Here is a 15,243-nt window from a genome sequence, read left to right on the forward strand (position 1 = left end):
GGGTCTAGTCTGAGGTTCCCCTTTACCAAAGGATGAACACTATGATCACTAGGGCCCCAGGTCAGGGGTCCTCAAAGGGTCTCTGGACCTTTTGAGTTCCCAGTCGATATTTAAGTGAAGAAACACTGAGTCTGCATTGATGCCTGATATTGAGACCAAAATAAAAGCGCTTGTGTTTGTTGTTAAAGTCAGATCTTCAACCAAAACTGACACTGACTCAACTTTTATATGACGAGACTTGAATTGTAGTTTTTAAAAACTTTATTTTTGCCTTTTCTGTCTCCAAATGAAAATAGTCGATCGGGATCGAGATACTGTTTTAGTCCCACTAGTGTAAATGTGGCCCCTATTTAACTTTAGATTCAGACTTTTAATAAAACTGTTTATATATTTAGTTCAAATGTAGTCACTGAGTTTAGTTAGTTTTCATGAGACAAAACCTTTTAATCCGTCAATGAGCAGATTCAGCTGTTAGTGGAAGGTAATAAGAGCAAAACATAATAAACGCCAGCAGTGACCCCTGCTGTGCAGAAACGTCCTTACAGTCCATCCTCTGGCACAACTTCACACCCCACGCTCAGCAGCCACAGTCTGTGTGTGAACTGTTTGTTTCCACACATTAAAAACACACTTTGCGCATAACCAGCTGAGATCTCCACGTCGTGTCGTTAAAGTGACTTTGTGGAGTCGTGTCTGACCGGTCTGTGGCTCAGGGGCGTGTTTGTTTTCTTGGCTGGTATTTGTGGCGTTTTTTCGCCCACCCCTCCAGGATGTCACATGGGCGCTGTGTGCTGTCCCGTGACACCGCTGAACAAATAATAGAGGGCCGAGGCGTGCCATGGCTGCGATGCTGTTACTGGGCACCACATCTCCCGCAGCATCCAACTCTCGGGACAGCTGTGAGCCCAGTCCACCGGTCTGCATCAGGCCGCCCCCCCTGCGCCTCTGACCCGGAGCATCGTGCGCCAGAGACGCGCGGCGGAGACTGGCGGGCTCGGCGAGACCACAACGAGGAGGAGTTTTCGAGCAGGAAGCGGGTTAAACCGTCCCGGAGGAGGTTCAGCAAGGTAAGTTTGAATGTCGTGTCAGCACTGACAGTAAACCCCGCACGGTTCACGTAGTGGTAAATACGGGATGATGCTGAATGACACAGTGCGGGAGCGTTGTCTCCACACCGGGTGCGTCTTTTTATTACCGCCGCTGCTCTGCGGCCACTTCCTGCCGCTGAGCCTCAAAACGTAAATAGGCATCTGCTTAAAATGCAGCTGCAAATATGACCCACAAATTATCCACATTTAGGACAATTAAAAGTGCGTCAAAGGATTTATCCCGCCCTCATATTACGCATATATGACGAAAAGGGTTATTGTTTGGAAAATAGGGTCCGGGGACCCACAGAGGGCCTGCTTTTTAGGTTCAGGCGGTCTGCATTAAGTTCGCCATGCAGAGCAACCAGCAGAGCATCACACTTCCCCCCGTCAGCTCTGATACAGGAACTAAAGTTTTCACAGGTTGATTATCGTTGCATGTGACTTCCCTGTAAGAGAGAGTCTGCCCCAACTCGTGTTTTACTCAACATCTGTGAACCTTGTGCAAGAAGAGTCAATCGACTGTGTGTTTGGAAGGGCCTGACAGCCAGTGGTGCTCACCGGAAACATACATTCATCTGCGCTGCACCGACAATTATTTACTCGATTGATTCATTTATCAGTTATCTGCTGGATTTAGGCAGTTTGTTGTGTAAAAGGCTCGTTTTCCAGAGTCCAAGTTACTTATCTGACCACAAAGCTGAATTCATTCATTTGTAACAAACAAAGCCAACACTCACAGCTGGAACCAGTCTGGTTTTTTTCCACAAGCAAAAATGCTTAAAATGCTGATTAAAGTCTAAATGACTAAATGTTTAAGTAGTGATAAACTTAAGAAATAAAAAAAACAATGTCAGTTGCTGGGTGTTGCCCTCAGTAATTAGGATGTTATGTCTCACCATGCTGTGTTGTGTAAACCTTCTGCCCTAGTTAGGGCTTGATATCATGAGATCTCAGGCGTTGAGGCAACTATGGCCACAGCTTCAGTGATGAAAACTTTGCCCTTGGGGGGAGTGAATGGCAAAGGTGAATTCAGGCATTTGAACAAAAGCAAAACTAAGATCACCTGTTCGCAGAGAGCCATGCTGCTATGACCTGCTCTTTGCTTTGAGTTGCATGTCAAAACACACACTCAGCTGCGAATCACCTGACTGCAAATACCAACCTGAGGTGTGAGCGAGCGGTTTCATCAGGAAGAGGGAATGGCAGACTTCAGTCAGGCCTCAGGGACCCTCAGTCTGTTGTCAGTGCTTGAGCTTTGCTGCATCTTGTAGTGACTCATAAAGAAAGAAGAGACTTGTTGAGGAGAACGTAGGGAAGAGAAGGTCAGATGAATCACAGTCACCTGATGGTAACGTGTGATACATGAGTGCAGCTGTGTGTGTGTGTGTGTGTGTGTGTGTGTGTGTGTGTGTGTGTGTGTGTGTGTGTGTGTGTGCGTGCTGGGCTACGATCGTTGGTTCACTTGTGACTGGAAAACAAATGTTGGTTTGTTTTGTCCAAAAATAAATAAACAAAAGTTAGTTGATTGCTGTTTACATTGTGAAGATAAACTGATATATGGAAAAATATTGTAATAAGTGAGCAGTGACTTCAGTAATAACTTGTCTCACTATGTCCCATATTTACAATTCTTTCTTCTGACACTCATCATCACTGGTTTCTTCCTCACAGGCAGACTGATCCGAAGCTCAATTCACCAGCCATGTCGAACGAACGCACCCCCCTGGTCACCTCGGGGGTGTGTGGTCTGTCTGTTACCACAGTGGCGTGTGGTGCAGCACCGGGCACCACCCCTGAGCCACCCCCCGGATCTGGCACGCCAAATAAAGACCCACGAAAACTAAACACCTTTTTTGGAGTGATGGTGCCAACCATCCTCTCCATGTTCAGCATTGTGCTGTTCCTGAGAACAGGTGAGCGATTCGTGTGTGTGTGTGTGTGTGTGTGTGTGTGTGTGTGTGTGTGTGTGTGAGGACATTTAAAAAAACGAAAGCTGTTTGGATGAATCACATGTAGCATCCCAGAGTCATTGTGCTGTAGTGACTAATACTGATATGATCTCTCTTCCAGGGTTTGTGGTTGGTCATGCGGGGCTGTTGCAGGGTCTGTTAATGGTGATTGTAGCCTACACCATTATATCTCTCACCGTACTGTCCATCTGTGCCATATCAACCAATGGTGCTATACAAGGCGGTGGAGCATACTGTATCCTCGCAGAGCAAACTAACTTTCTCAGTGTTTTCTTGAGTGTTGTCTGTTCTTAGCCACAGTTTCCCTCATTTCAGTGGAAACATCCACCTTAACAAAATGTGCCCAGACATGATTAGTCGGTCTCTAGGTCCAGAGTTTGGAGGAGGCATTGGTCTGATGTTTTTTCTGGCCAAAGTGTTTGCGTGTGGAGAGTATGTTCTTGGTCTTGTGGAGGCAATACTTGACGTATTTGGTTCAGATCCTGGTAAGTTTGTGCTTATGTGTTTCTCTAACTAAACCTCTTCTGTATCATTTAATACACAACCCGATGCCTGTTTTTTCCTCCGTTCTACAGAGTCCTCTGTGTCCGAGGGGGTGCGGGTGCTTCCTCAGGGTTACTGGTACACAGTGCTGTACTCCTCAGGCGTCCTTCTGCTGTGCTTGCTGGTGTGTCTGGTGGGCGCCCACATCTACTCCCGTACCGCCTTTGTAATCCTGCTGGTTGTCACCGTGTCCCTGCTTTCCATCTTCATAAGTTCTGTGGCAGTCAAACCCCGTGACTTTGTCATCACCCACCAGGGACCTGGCAACCAGACCCTCCGCTACAACGCCAGCTACACGGGCTTCAGCGCCGCCACGCTGAAGAGCAACCTGGGCCGTGAGTATTGACGGGGTACGAGGTCGATGTTAGTGAGGATATGAAAGTACATTCACAAGTGAAGCTACTTAACACTTTTGAACTAAGGAGCCTGTAATGAAGGCCTCGCTGTTCCTCATTTTTGTTCTCTAGCTGGTTACTCTTTGGACTACAGCACCAACTCTGTCATGTCTTTTGCCACCGTGTTTGCCGTCATGTTCACCAGCTGCACCGGGATCATGGCTGGAGCCAACATGTCAGGTTAATGCTTGTTGTCATAAAGTTACACATATTTCATTTCAATGTAGATGCTTTACTGACGTACAAAAAATGCACTAAACTGCTACAGTTTTGAGGTACTTGGCCTTTACTAGAGTATTTCTATTTGATGTTACAAACTCTACTTTATTTGATATGAAAAGTACTGTAAGTAGTTTTAGCTAAAGTATTTCACCACTGTGGTGTTGCTACGTTTACCTCTGAATGACGTCAGTGTGCAGAATCATTTTTACAGCCCTAATGTTTCAGTCCAGTAAATGTTGCATGTGCACACCCTGATGTTTGCTCTTACTCGTCTTCTCTGAAGGGGAGCTGAAGACTCCGAGTGTTTCCATCCCAAAAGGCACCATTGTAGCCGTGTTGTACACTTTCACAGTGTACGTCCTCGTCTTCATCTTGGTCAGCGCCACCTGTGACAGGTCTGAAATGGCTCTTTGTGGTGTTTCTGTTATTAACATCTTTGGGAAAAGAGTGACCAACACTCAGATAAGCAGCTGCAGTTACGACACAAATAAGATGCTGTTTGGTTCTTCTTCTTTAGGACTCTGTTGATTCAGGATTATGGGTTCCTCCAGAGAATAAACATCTGGCCACCGTTCGTCACTGTCGGGATATACTGCGCCTCTCTGTCAGCTGCCATGTGCGCTATGATTGGAGCGTCCCGGATCCTCCATGCTCTTGCTCTGGATCACCTTTTTGGTGAGGTTTGATGTTTTCGCTGTGCCTTCGTTGTCTACTGAGCCTTTTCCTAAAAGACTTGTTTTCCAAACAGGCCTGCCATTAGCACCAGCTGCCATCACGTCAAGCTCAGGGAATCCGTGGGTGGCAGTGCTGTACACCTGGGGCCTGGCTCAGGTGAGCGCAGCTTCTCTTCTCTGTAATCGGCTGTTTACAGAATTGCATGATGGGTCACGTGATGTGTTTGTGTTTCAGTGTGTGGTGTTTGCAGGCGAGCTCAATGCAGTAGCAAGTCTAGTGACTGTTTTCTACCTGCTTGCCTACGCGGCGGTTGACCTGGCCTGCTTGGCTCTTGAGTGGGCATCAGCACCAAATTTCAGGTAATTTCAGATTATTTTCACCTGCTAACAAGGTCAAATACCTCAGTCCCAATAATCAGTCGATTAATCGAATGTCCACTGGCAGAAAAAGAATCTAATCCTTAAACACACAATATTTTTTATTATTTATTAAATAAGTAAAACAAGACATTTGAAGACTTTTCCTTTCATCCTAAGAAATTGCTATGGGCCCTTTAACTTTTATTTTCCTGACATTTTAAAAACTGAATGATTAATTGAGAAAAATAATCCACAAGTTCATCAGTAATATAAAAGTAATTACTGATAATTAATTTGCAACATGAATACCATCATAACAACATGTTTTATGTTTCCAATGCTCAAAATCACTTATTCATAGTCTTATCAATGAGCACGGCCATAAATCCTGGAACAAAAAAAATATCTAAAAGTGCACAGTGACACTCAAAGATAAAACTCTGACGCTGGGGAGAACTGTCTCCTTTAAATGAGGTTAGAAAGTGAGATTTGAAAGGCCATAACATCGTATAGATTAACAATCTTATCGGCCTATTTTATGCGTGTGTATTTCATGGGACTGTGGAAGTAATCTTTATTGCTTCTCTCCACTTCTGCATTTGAAATGTGTGACGGCCACAGTGTTTTTTTTTTTGTTTTTTTTTTTTGTTTGTTTGGTTTTTTCCTGTGTGTTTTAACAGACCGACCTTCCAGCTCTTCTCCTGGCACACCTGCCTCCTGGGGATTCTCAGCTGTTTAGTCATGATGTTCGTCATTAACCCCGTGTACTCCTCAGGCAGCATCGTCCTCCTGTTACTGCTCCTGCTTTTCCTGCACTACAGATCGCCCACAAGCAGCTGGGGCTACATCAGCCAGGCTCTCATTTTCCATCAGGTATCTGGAATAATCCACTCAGACACAGTCCTGCATGCAGTATGTGTGCTGTTTTATCAACAGTGCTGTTTCCCTTTCTCCGCTGTGATTTAGGTGCGTAAGTACCTGCTGATGCTGGATGTGAGGAAAGACCATGTGAAGTTCTGGAGGCCACAGGTGTTGTTAATGGTGGCCAACCCTCGCTCTTCCTCTCAGCTAATCTTGTTTGTGAACCAGCTGAAGAAGGGAGGACTGTATGTGTTGGGCCACGTGCAGCTGGGAGATCTGGGTAATGCTCTGATGATGGTCTGTGCTGGCCACCCACAGATAATTATATTACATTATCCTTTTATTCCAATCGTTTTCCTCTGTAGTTTCACCCCCTACTGAAGCAAATGCCCCCACCTCCCCAGGATAATCAGCTTATATTCAGAACTGCAGACTGCTGTCTGATTGAAAATGTGTCTTTATAGCAACATGTGCTGGAGGTTGAAGAGCAGAGTAGAAATCCCCCTTGGAGCCTGTTACTGATCCAACTGGAATCAAGTGATAATTTTTATCAGCCCGTTTGCTAACAGGTCGAGCAGGAAATATAGTAATACTTTGGGTCTCACTGAAGTTATGTAACAGCATTCCTATAGTCGAGCCACCATTATGGACAGTTACTTCATGGACTTTCACTTTCAACCTGCTGCTTCTCTTGCATTATTAATAAGAGAGTGTTTTCTTTGTTCCACACTGGCATCAAACCCGACAGTTTCAATTCAGTCAAATATCTAGTTCCTTGTTTATTTCACAAAATTGTACATTTCTTTATAAAACTATGAGAAACTATTTAATTTTTTTTATTTATTATTATAATTTATTTATTATAAACAATTTATTATTATTATTTGTTATTAATTTGATTTTTGGCACCTCAGGAATCCAGAAAACAACCTGCAGACACATTGTTTCACTTATTCACTAACTCACACTTCTCCTTTCTGTCCCCTTATATTCATTAAAACACTGAAATGTCTGAGTGTGTAATATATATAATCATCAAATCCACACGTTCATGTTCATCTCTACTTTTCCTATGTTTTAGACACCCTGCCCTCAGACCCGGTCCAGCAGCAGTATAACTTCTGGCTGAGCCTGGTTGATAAACTCGGGGTTAAGGCCTTTGTAGACCTGACTCTGTCTCCCTCTGTCAGACAGGGAACACAGCATCTGCTGCGCATCACAGGCCTAGGTAAGCTCTGATTTCTCTTAGATACACTCTTCAGATATACTTTGATCTACACTTGGTGACTTTTGTGCACTCTGCCTTTCTGTTTCTATCCATAAGGTGGTATGAAGCCCAACACACTGATTCTGGGTTTCTATGACAGCTGCACTCCCGAGGACTTCTTCCTACAAGACACTGCATTCTGTGACTCATCAATAGGGCAGAATAGTGACGGTGAATATAATTTTGGGGTTGACTTGCCTTCTTTACAGGCCCATTTTCCCCCAGTCAGACATGTCGAGAGCCCACGTTGGCTATCACCGGAGGAGTATGTTGGGATCATTTCTGATGCAGTTAAAATGAGTAAGAACGTGTGTCTCGGCCGTTATTTCTTCCAGTTAGAGGGAGAGGGTAAAGATAGTAAGGTCGACGGCTCGGAGCGGACAATAGACGTGTGGCCTCTCAACCTGCTTCAGCCAGGCAGCCGTGACTATCAGGACGTGTGCAGCCTCTTTCTGCTGCAGATGGCCTGTGTGCTCAACATGTCTAACAAATGGCGCCATGCCAGAATGAGAATCTTCTTGAATGTGGAGACCGAGTCTAGTGACCAGGGCTGGGTGGTAAATGAGGAGACTTTTCGAGAGCTGCTGAAGAAGCTGAGGATCAGGGCATCGATAAAGATCGTGCCGTGGGACTCTGTGGTGCAGCATCACGCCAAGTCAGACGGGGTGCCTTCTTCAGAGCCGACACAAGCTCTGTCTGAGGGGTTTCTGTCTGCGGTGAACTGCATGTTGACGGAGCACAGCTCGCAAGCTGCTGTTCGCTTCCTGTATTTACCTCGACCTCCTGCTCATCGCAGCCAGTCACAGCAGTACTTAGCTCAGCTGGAAGCAGTGACCTATGGTTTAGGACCAACGCTCCTGATTCACGGTGTCACCCCAGTGACATACACGGATCTCTGAGCATGTGCAGTCAGTTTGGTTCATGTTTTGTCAGTTGCCCCTGTAAATGCAGTGAGTCTTATTTAAGCATAATCTGGTTACATGTAAAACTTACACGTAATGTAATAGTAATCGAATGCTAAAGAGTATGTAGCACCAGTTACTGTACCTTGTACTGAAGGACACAAATACACCACTGAGTTTTATATACTTGAGTTGGCTTGGTGATTGAGCCAAGACATAAGGGACTGTTTTCTGTTGGTATAGCTGCTTGTCCACATTAGCTTTATGTCTCTTTTCACGAGACAGAAAGAAAAATATGTCAGAAATGCTCCAGAACAACAACACAGTTGTTCTGTGTAGTATAGGTTGTGTGGGCTGTGAATACAGAGCTGTCTATATATGATATCAGGGACAACATGATTTATTTGTGGGGTTTATTGATAAATAACCATCATAAGACCTTAATTTATTAGCTCAGTTTGGTGTTAGTTTATAACACCCGGTCTTTTTAATTGCTCTGTCTATTTGCTGCCTTCCACATGTCCACAGTTTGCTAGGCTAAGTGATCCAAATGCTTTTTTATTTCTGAGCTTTAATAGGTTAGGATTTCTGGTTTCTGGTTTCTTTTACTCTTAAATGTGCATCTTCAGTCTTTACAAAGGGAAATATTTTGTAGATTTGAATGAGTATCATTTGTTGTTGATGAATTTTTGTGCCCTCACAAAAAAAAACCACCAAAGAGAGTGATGCTGATGGTTACTCTGGAGATGCTAATAATAATAATAACAATAATGAATATTAATTAGGAACCTCTGTCAGGACCAATGATTCAGAGCAAGTCAAGACTGAACCAAAGCACGTTGCCACATTGTTACTCATTAATTACTTCACCATATTTACAAAACGCAGAATAAAAATGTTACTGCATTCTTGTCCTGTTCTGCTTCATAATGGTCCACACTGAGCAGGTTTCTAACAAAACACGAAAACTAAGTTGCTGAAAACTGTGGCTGCTTCCCTCTGAGTATGTTCTAACTTGAAGTGTGGTTAATGATCAACAGGAAATCTTTAATTCCCCTTAAAACCTGTTTGCATGTCCGCTGTCTTTACGTCACTAATTCTGAGACTTTGAAATGTTGAAAAGTTTATAATTGTACTCGAGTCGGGCAACAGTAAACAGTCGTCTACAGAGTTAAATATGTGGAGTGGCTCTGTCATTAGAGGGGGAAAGAGAGGCAGTAAGACAATATAAGATGAGCAGCTGGACAGGAACAGCCGTTTTGTTCATCACACTACTGAGATTAAGAAAACGCATAGGGATAAACCTGTTTTTATATATATATATATATATACACACACACACACACACACACACACACACACACACTACTCACAAAAAGTTAGGGATATTTGACTTTCGGGTGAATTTCAGAATGCGCCTAAAATGCACTATGACCTTTACAGCTGAACTTAATTTGACCTTCTCTAAACTTTTGAATGCACATGTCCAACTGTTTAATGTTTCAGTACTTACTGCATAACATGGTGTTCTCTAACAAGGTGATTAACCACAAATATCACAACAAGTGTCTGATCCAAGACCATCGACCACTAAATGTTCTGCATGATGAAGAGGACTGTTTAAATACAAACTGTCAATGAACCAGAACATTTAGTGGTCGATGGTCTTGGATCAGACACTTGTTGTGATTTTTGTGGTTAATCACCTTGTTAGAGAACACCATGTTATGCAGTAAGTACTGAAACATTAAACAGTTGGACATGTGCATTCAAAAGTTTAGAGAAGGTCAAATTAAGTTCAGCTGTAAAGGTCATAGTGCATTTTAGGCGCATTCTGAAATTCACCCGAAAGTCAAATATCCCTAACTTTTTGTGAGTAGTGTGTGTGTGTGTGTGTGTGTGTGTGTGTGTATATATATATATATATATAAAAACAGGTTTATCCCTATGCGTTTTCTTAATCTCAGTAGTGTGATGAACAAAACGGCTGTTCCTGTCCAGCTGCTCATCTTATATTGTCTTACTGCCTCTCTTTCCCCCTCTAATGACAGAGCCACTCCACATATTTAACTCTGTAGACGACTGTTTACTGTTGCCCGACTCGAGTACAATTATAAACTTTTCAACATTTCAAAGTCTCAGAATATGAAATATGAATTGTCCTTATTACTAGAGTAAAATGTACAACATAGTATCTTTAAAACTAATATTGTAATAATAGTCTTTATAGTCAGTATGTTTGGCAGTAATTTAAAACAGTTTTAAAGTAACCTTGCTATGAATCTACAGTTATTTAAGCTAAGTAAAGATGTTGCACCCATGTGTTGTTTAACATTCATATACTCATCGCGAAATAGAGTTGAAATCAGCAGCTGATTACTTGAGTTTGATTTTGAGATTTTCCTTGCACACTCTTCTTTCGCTTTTTATCCTTTTTGCCTGGTTTGCTAGCTTTATGATGAGGAATGATGACATACGAATCCAGTCTGGCAGGAGTATCGCCAAAGCCATGTCCTGTAGATTGGTAAGAAAAGAGAAGGTCAAAGGTTAAGACAGCGCAGAGGTCGACTTTTAGCAAGTGATCACTGTCTCTCAGCTCTGACCTGGAGTGCGTGGGACAGGCAGCCGCTGGTGTAGTTGGAGTGACCCACAGTGTTCAAAGCGTCATGAGCGAACTCTGGAGCGCTCTTCACAAAACTGTTGACTTTCATGTTGGTCATTTTGGTAGACACGATGAAGGGGGCCACACACTGGGGAAACATTAACTTTGGATGGGTTAAACTTCCTTCACATCATGAAAGCATGCACTAAAAACTATTTTCAATTTGAGCAGAAAGCGAAAGGTGGCTTGTCTCAGCGAGAGCAGCAGAGGTCAAAGGTTCATTTTATAAGCTGCGTGTTTGTTCAATCAATAAAAAGACACTGTTCAAATTAGTCTTTGGTTAGTGTGTCAGTGGGCCACTGGATCGGCAGCTGCCTCAAATGTCACTTGGATGTTTTCTTGTCAATATTAGTGGGTAAAGGCTGATCAGATACTGTATATCAGCTAAGTGAAGGCCACATAGAAACACATATGTAATGCATATGTTTACAAATAAAGTAGGTTTAGTTGATTGGGAAGATTTAGGTTTAAGTCAGCAGATGCTTTACCTGAACAGTAATTCCCATTGACTTGTACTCAGCATGCAGACACTGAGAGAAATAGGTTACAAAAATCTGAAATGAAAAGATTCAGAGTCACAAAACAAGCAGACCACTAAGTGAGTGTGATCGAGTTAATGCGCTTGAAAATATTTGTGAACATAACGGAGATTCTGGGTGAGAAAGTACCTTAGTGGCACAATAAAGGGACAGCAAAGGCTGCGGACGGATGCCCGCTTCAGACGAGATGTTGATGATCAGTCCCGTCTTTCTGTGAAGGAGATGAAAGATAAATGTCCACAAAGTCATCTTAATTTCTCATTATCGCATATCCGCCGTAAACCTCTGAAAATGTGTGACTGTACCTTTCGACCATTCCTGGAAGAATCAGCCTGGTCATCTGTTTGAGGATAATAAAACATTAACAGTAGCAGCCAACAAGAAACAAACCAATGCTCTGACTGCGTGTGTGTGTTGAAAACACACTGTCACAGAATAAATCTCTACACTTCTATCTTACCTGAGGGACAGACAAAATGTTGCAGTATATGAGCTGAGTGATTTTCTGACGGACAAAAAAAAACAAACTATATGTGAGTGTCAAATTTGTTGTTTTCTAGCAGGCACAGTCAATAAAATCAATAACAATAAATCAGTATATTGGCTTCAGAAAACGTATAAGGGAAATTACCTGTCCTGCATCGGGTACATCCAGGAAATAGGTGAAGCAGTCACTATAGACCATTCCTACGTTGTTAACTGTTGTTTACAAACACATAAAAAACACTCTTAATAAGATTTGTCTTGTGTCAGTCTAATCGATGCTTGACTCCGTGCAAAAGTAACAAAATCACCTGCCTACACATTTTATGTTTTTTTTTCTTCCTTTAATCCAGATAAAACTAATGTGTAAAAATGACAGACTAATTCTAAAGGTGAGGTCCATGCAGGCTGTTTTTAGTTGTGCTTTCCTTGAATCTGCATTGGCTCGCATCATCATGGCAATAACTGCACTCCAACAAGTCAGTGCAAAACCCAGCCCAGAAACACACGTGTACTAACCCACGTACTGTTTACAGGAGCTGGTACACAGATTGGTACTTTGTCCTGTGAGGTTTTCAGATAGAGCATAAATAATAGAGCCGTAATCGTCTGCTTACCCAGAATTCCAATCTCCAGGCCTTGTAGTTGCTCGGCTATTGCGGGGTAAATACTGTGACCTTCTGTGAAGTCCACTTGGATGGTGCGAGTCTTTCGTCCATACTGCTTCTCTAAAGGAGACAAAGAACATTTTGGATCATTTCTACTTTTTAATGATATGGCTTAGAGCACTGATATTATTTTTACTCACCGATCTCTCTTGCAACCTCCTGAAGCTTTTTGGCAGATCTGCTCACCAAAGCAACATTCAGGCCTCGCCGTGCTAACTAGAAAGATGTTAAACAATAAAAGACTCTGCATTGGTGGAGTATAAAACATTTAATCCTGAACAATAGGACAAATGTCACCTGGTCACAGTTGCACACTTGAAATTTGATCAATAAAATTTAAAAAAGCAAGGTAAGGATTTGTTGCAGAGAGAATCTGGAGACTCACCTCACAGGCATAAGCTTTACCAATGCCAGATGTGGCACCAGTAACAACTGCACACAGGAGAAAGCAGTGTTACAGGAATCAATTGATCAAGTTTATATTTAAGTTAAAATCAACTCATTAGTAGTCCAGAAATGTTACTACATGTAGATCCTTAGGATCTAAGACCAGAAGACCAGTTTCTTCTCCATTTCAATATCATCACAAAATTCACTCTTGGGCCATATTAAATTAGTTTATTTTCCAGTAGGAAACGTGTCATAAGTGAAAACTGACTTTGAATTAAATGTAAAGTTTTAAACCTTTGCAGGTGTTAGAACAGAAACATCCCATCAAGAAGGAATGTGAACATCTTATCAAGTCTCTTATTGTGCAGGTTTTATCCACACTGAGCCTGATGTGTCCTCTTCTGATAAAACAGCAACTGTCCTCACATGTAACAAATGTGTGTATAATGCTTATTTTCTTTGACTTTACCTGCCCATTGCCCATATCTCCTTAAATTTACTTGCCAAAGCTTTGACAAGAAATACTCTCGGAGTCCACAGCAACATGTCCAGGATAGTTTCAGCAGGTAGAAAGCAACAGTAAGTCCCCCAATGGTGGCCAGCACATCACTGAATGACATTTTGCAACAGAGCTTCTGACTGAGCATGAGTCCCTTGTAGCACGACGCACAAATGTTTGAAAGATGGTTTAACCTGACTTTATGTTAGAAGACCCGATAGTGCTGTGCTCCTCCCACACTGCTCCACCCCTCACTTTTCTGCATGAGTTTGACAGCCACCCCTAGACCCACATTATACACCTAAACTCTACCAACTCCCTGCAAACTGAACACAAGTCACTGGTTCAAGTTTTTTTTCAAAGATAACGAAAACCTCAAACCACAAAAGAGACACTTTCTAATTAAAACTGTTGTAAGTCGTGCAAAGTAGATTTCATGATCATCACTTTTTCTAAAAACACAGAGCTGACTAGAAACAACCAAGTGATTTCTGTTTGTCCTAGAATTTATTCACAATAAAGAAACAGAGTTGTGAAAATAAAAGCAGCAGAGGTAGAGATACCTTAACTTTTAGTCAAACTAAAAAAAAAACCATTAGGTACTACAGTTCCCATAATGTAACTTGATATTGTAGTTTATAAAATCCTTTCTAATAAATTCCCTCTCCTGTCAAACGCCATGCTCAAAATACAAAACACAGACGTTCTGCTACAAATCTGACGTACACCAATATTTTTCAGGATAAGTGATTATCATGATGCCTAACTTGATGTACAAAATTGGCGGAGTGCTCCTTTAATATGATTTCTCTCCTGCACATCCAGTGAAATAACCTGTCCTCATTATGCGCTTGCATCTAATCGCAAAAGCCCAAACAGAACTGTGGCTCCACAAGAAGCTGTAGAAGAGATAAAACAATAACGTAGTTGTGAACATGACATGGTATTTATGACAGCTGATAAGTCTCCAGTTACAATCTGTCAGGTTTTACTGTGAGCAGACACAGTCCTAGCCACTCGTTAATATTCAATGTCTGTACATCGATAAAATGAAAAATGCTCCAGACCAACTGCCTGAGTGATAATAGTCGTGATAGTCTACAAGCTGCAGTCGCAGTCTTATGAGCAGAGTTATGAGAAAAAGTGTCTTATCGTCTAAAAGATATATTTTATTATATTCCTCAGATAAAGCTTTATCGTAGTGATTCAGCCTACAGCACGTTACTCTGTTCTTTCCGTACTTCTTATAGTTTTCCTTTGTGTGCCCTGCCTCCCTTTAAAATCCTTAAGTAAGTATAAAATATGGCCACATGTGATGGCAAAGTATTTTACACGTAGAACAGGAGGGGCAGAGTGGGATTGTTTCCAAAACCGCATAACCAATGGGGGGAGAGATCAGTTGCTCAGGGGTCTAAGATCCTCAGTGGGCCTGAAGAAAAACTGTGATTATTTTGACATAATTAATTCATTAATTGCACACTGTAAACACAAAATCACAGGCGTTTAGGGCAAAACCTGCATGTTTCTGTTATCTTCTTTACTTACTAATAGGCCACAATGCAACAAGTGGAAGAAACTGCTTTTGGTGTTTAGGGACAAATATTTTTGCCATTGGGATTTCTACTGGTTTAATCCTCTGGGATGCAATTATTCCCCAGTGAAGGGTGACCAAGTGTTTTTTAGTGCAAATTTTAAAAAGGAATATTTCAAAATATAT

The 15,243-nt window shown here is 42.1% G+C and overlaps 2 protein-coding genes across 2 annotated transcripts; one reads left to right on the forward strand and one right to left on the reverse strand.

The window, feature by feature from the left end:
• The first annotated feature begins 646 nt into the window (after positions 1-646).
• On the forward strand, positions 647-9,445 carry slc12a9 (solute carrier family 12 member 9). Its single transcript, XM_026328908.2, has 14 exons — positions 647-1,067; positions 2,763-3,004; positions 3,162-3,296; positions 3,409-3,546; positions 3,637-3,939; positions 4,072-4,179; positions 4,505-4,616; positions 4,739-4,896; positions 4,970-5,052; positions 5,131-5,255; positions 5,936-6,128; positions 6,222-6,396; positions 7,198-7,344; positions 7,441-9,445. Exons 2-14 carry the CDS (start codon positions 2,794-2,796, stop codon positions 8,280-8,282), a joined length of 2,730 nt encoding a protein of 909 aa, XP_026184693.1. The 5' UTR covers positions 647-1,067; positions 2,763-2,793; the 3' UTR covers positions 8,283-9,445.
• A 1,216-nt stretch (positions 9,446-10,661) lies between these two features.
• Positions 10,662-13,647, reverse strand: hsd20b2 (hydroxysteroid (20-beta) dehydrogenase 2). Its single transcript, XM_026328757.2, has 11 exons — positions 13,497-13,647; positions 13,023-13,069; positions 12,778-12,853; positions 12,587-12,697; positions 12,118-12,185; positions 11,947-11,991; positions 11,792-11,826; positions 11,616-11,697; positions 11,436-11,501; positions 10,889-11,035; positions 10,662-10,799 (listed from the first exon to the last, which is right to left on the reverse strand). Exons 1-11 carry the CDS (start codon positions 13,645-13,647, stop codon positions 10,662-10,664), a joined length of 966 nt encoding a protein of 321 aa, XP_026184542.1.
• Positions 13,648-15,243: the final 1,596 nt, after the last annotated feature.

This window comes from Mastacembelus armatus, chromosome 14 (assembly GCF_900324485.2).
Source record: "Mastacembelus armatus chromosome 14, fMasArm1.2, whole genome shotgun sequence".
In the NCBI taxonomy this organism is placed as follows: domain Eukaryota; kingdom Metazoa; phylum Chordata; class Actinopteri; order Synbranchiformes; family Mastacembelidae; genus Mastacembelus; species Mastacembelus armatus.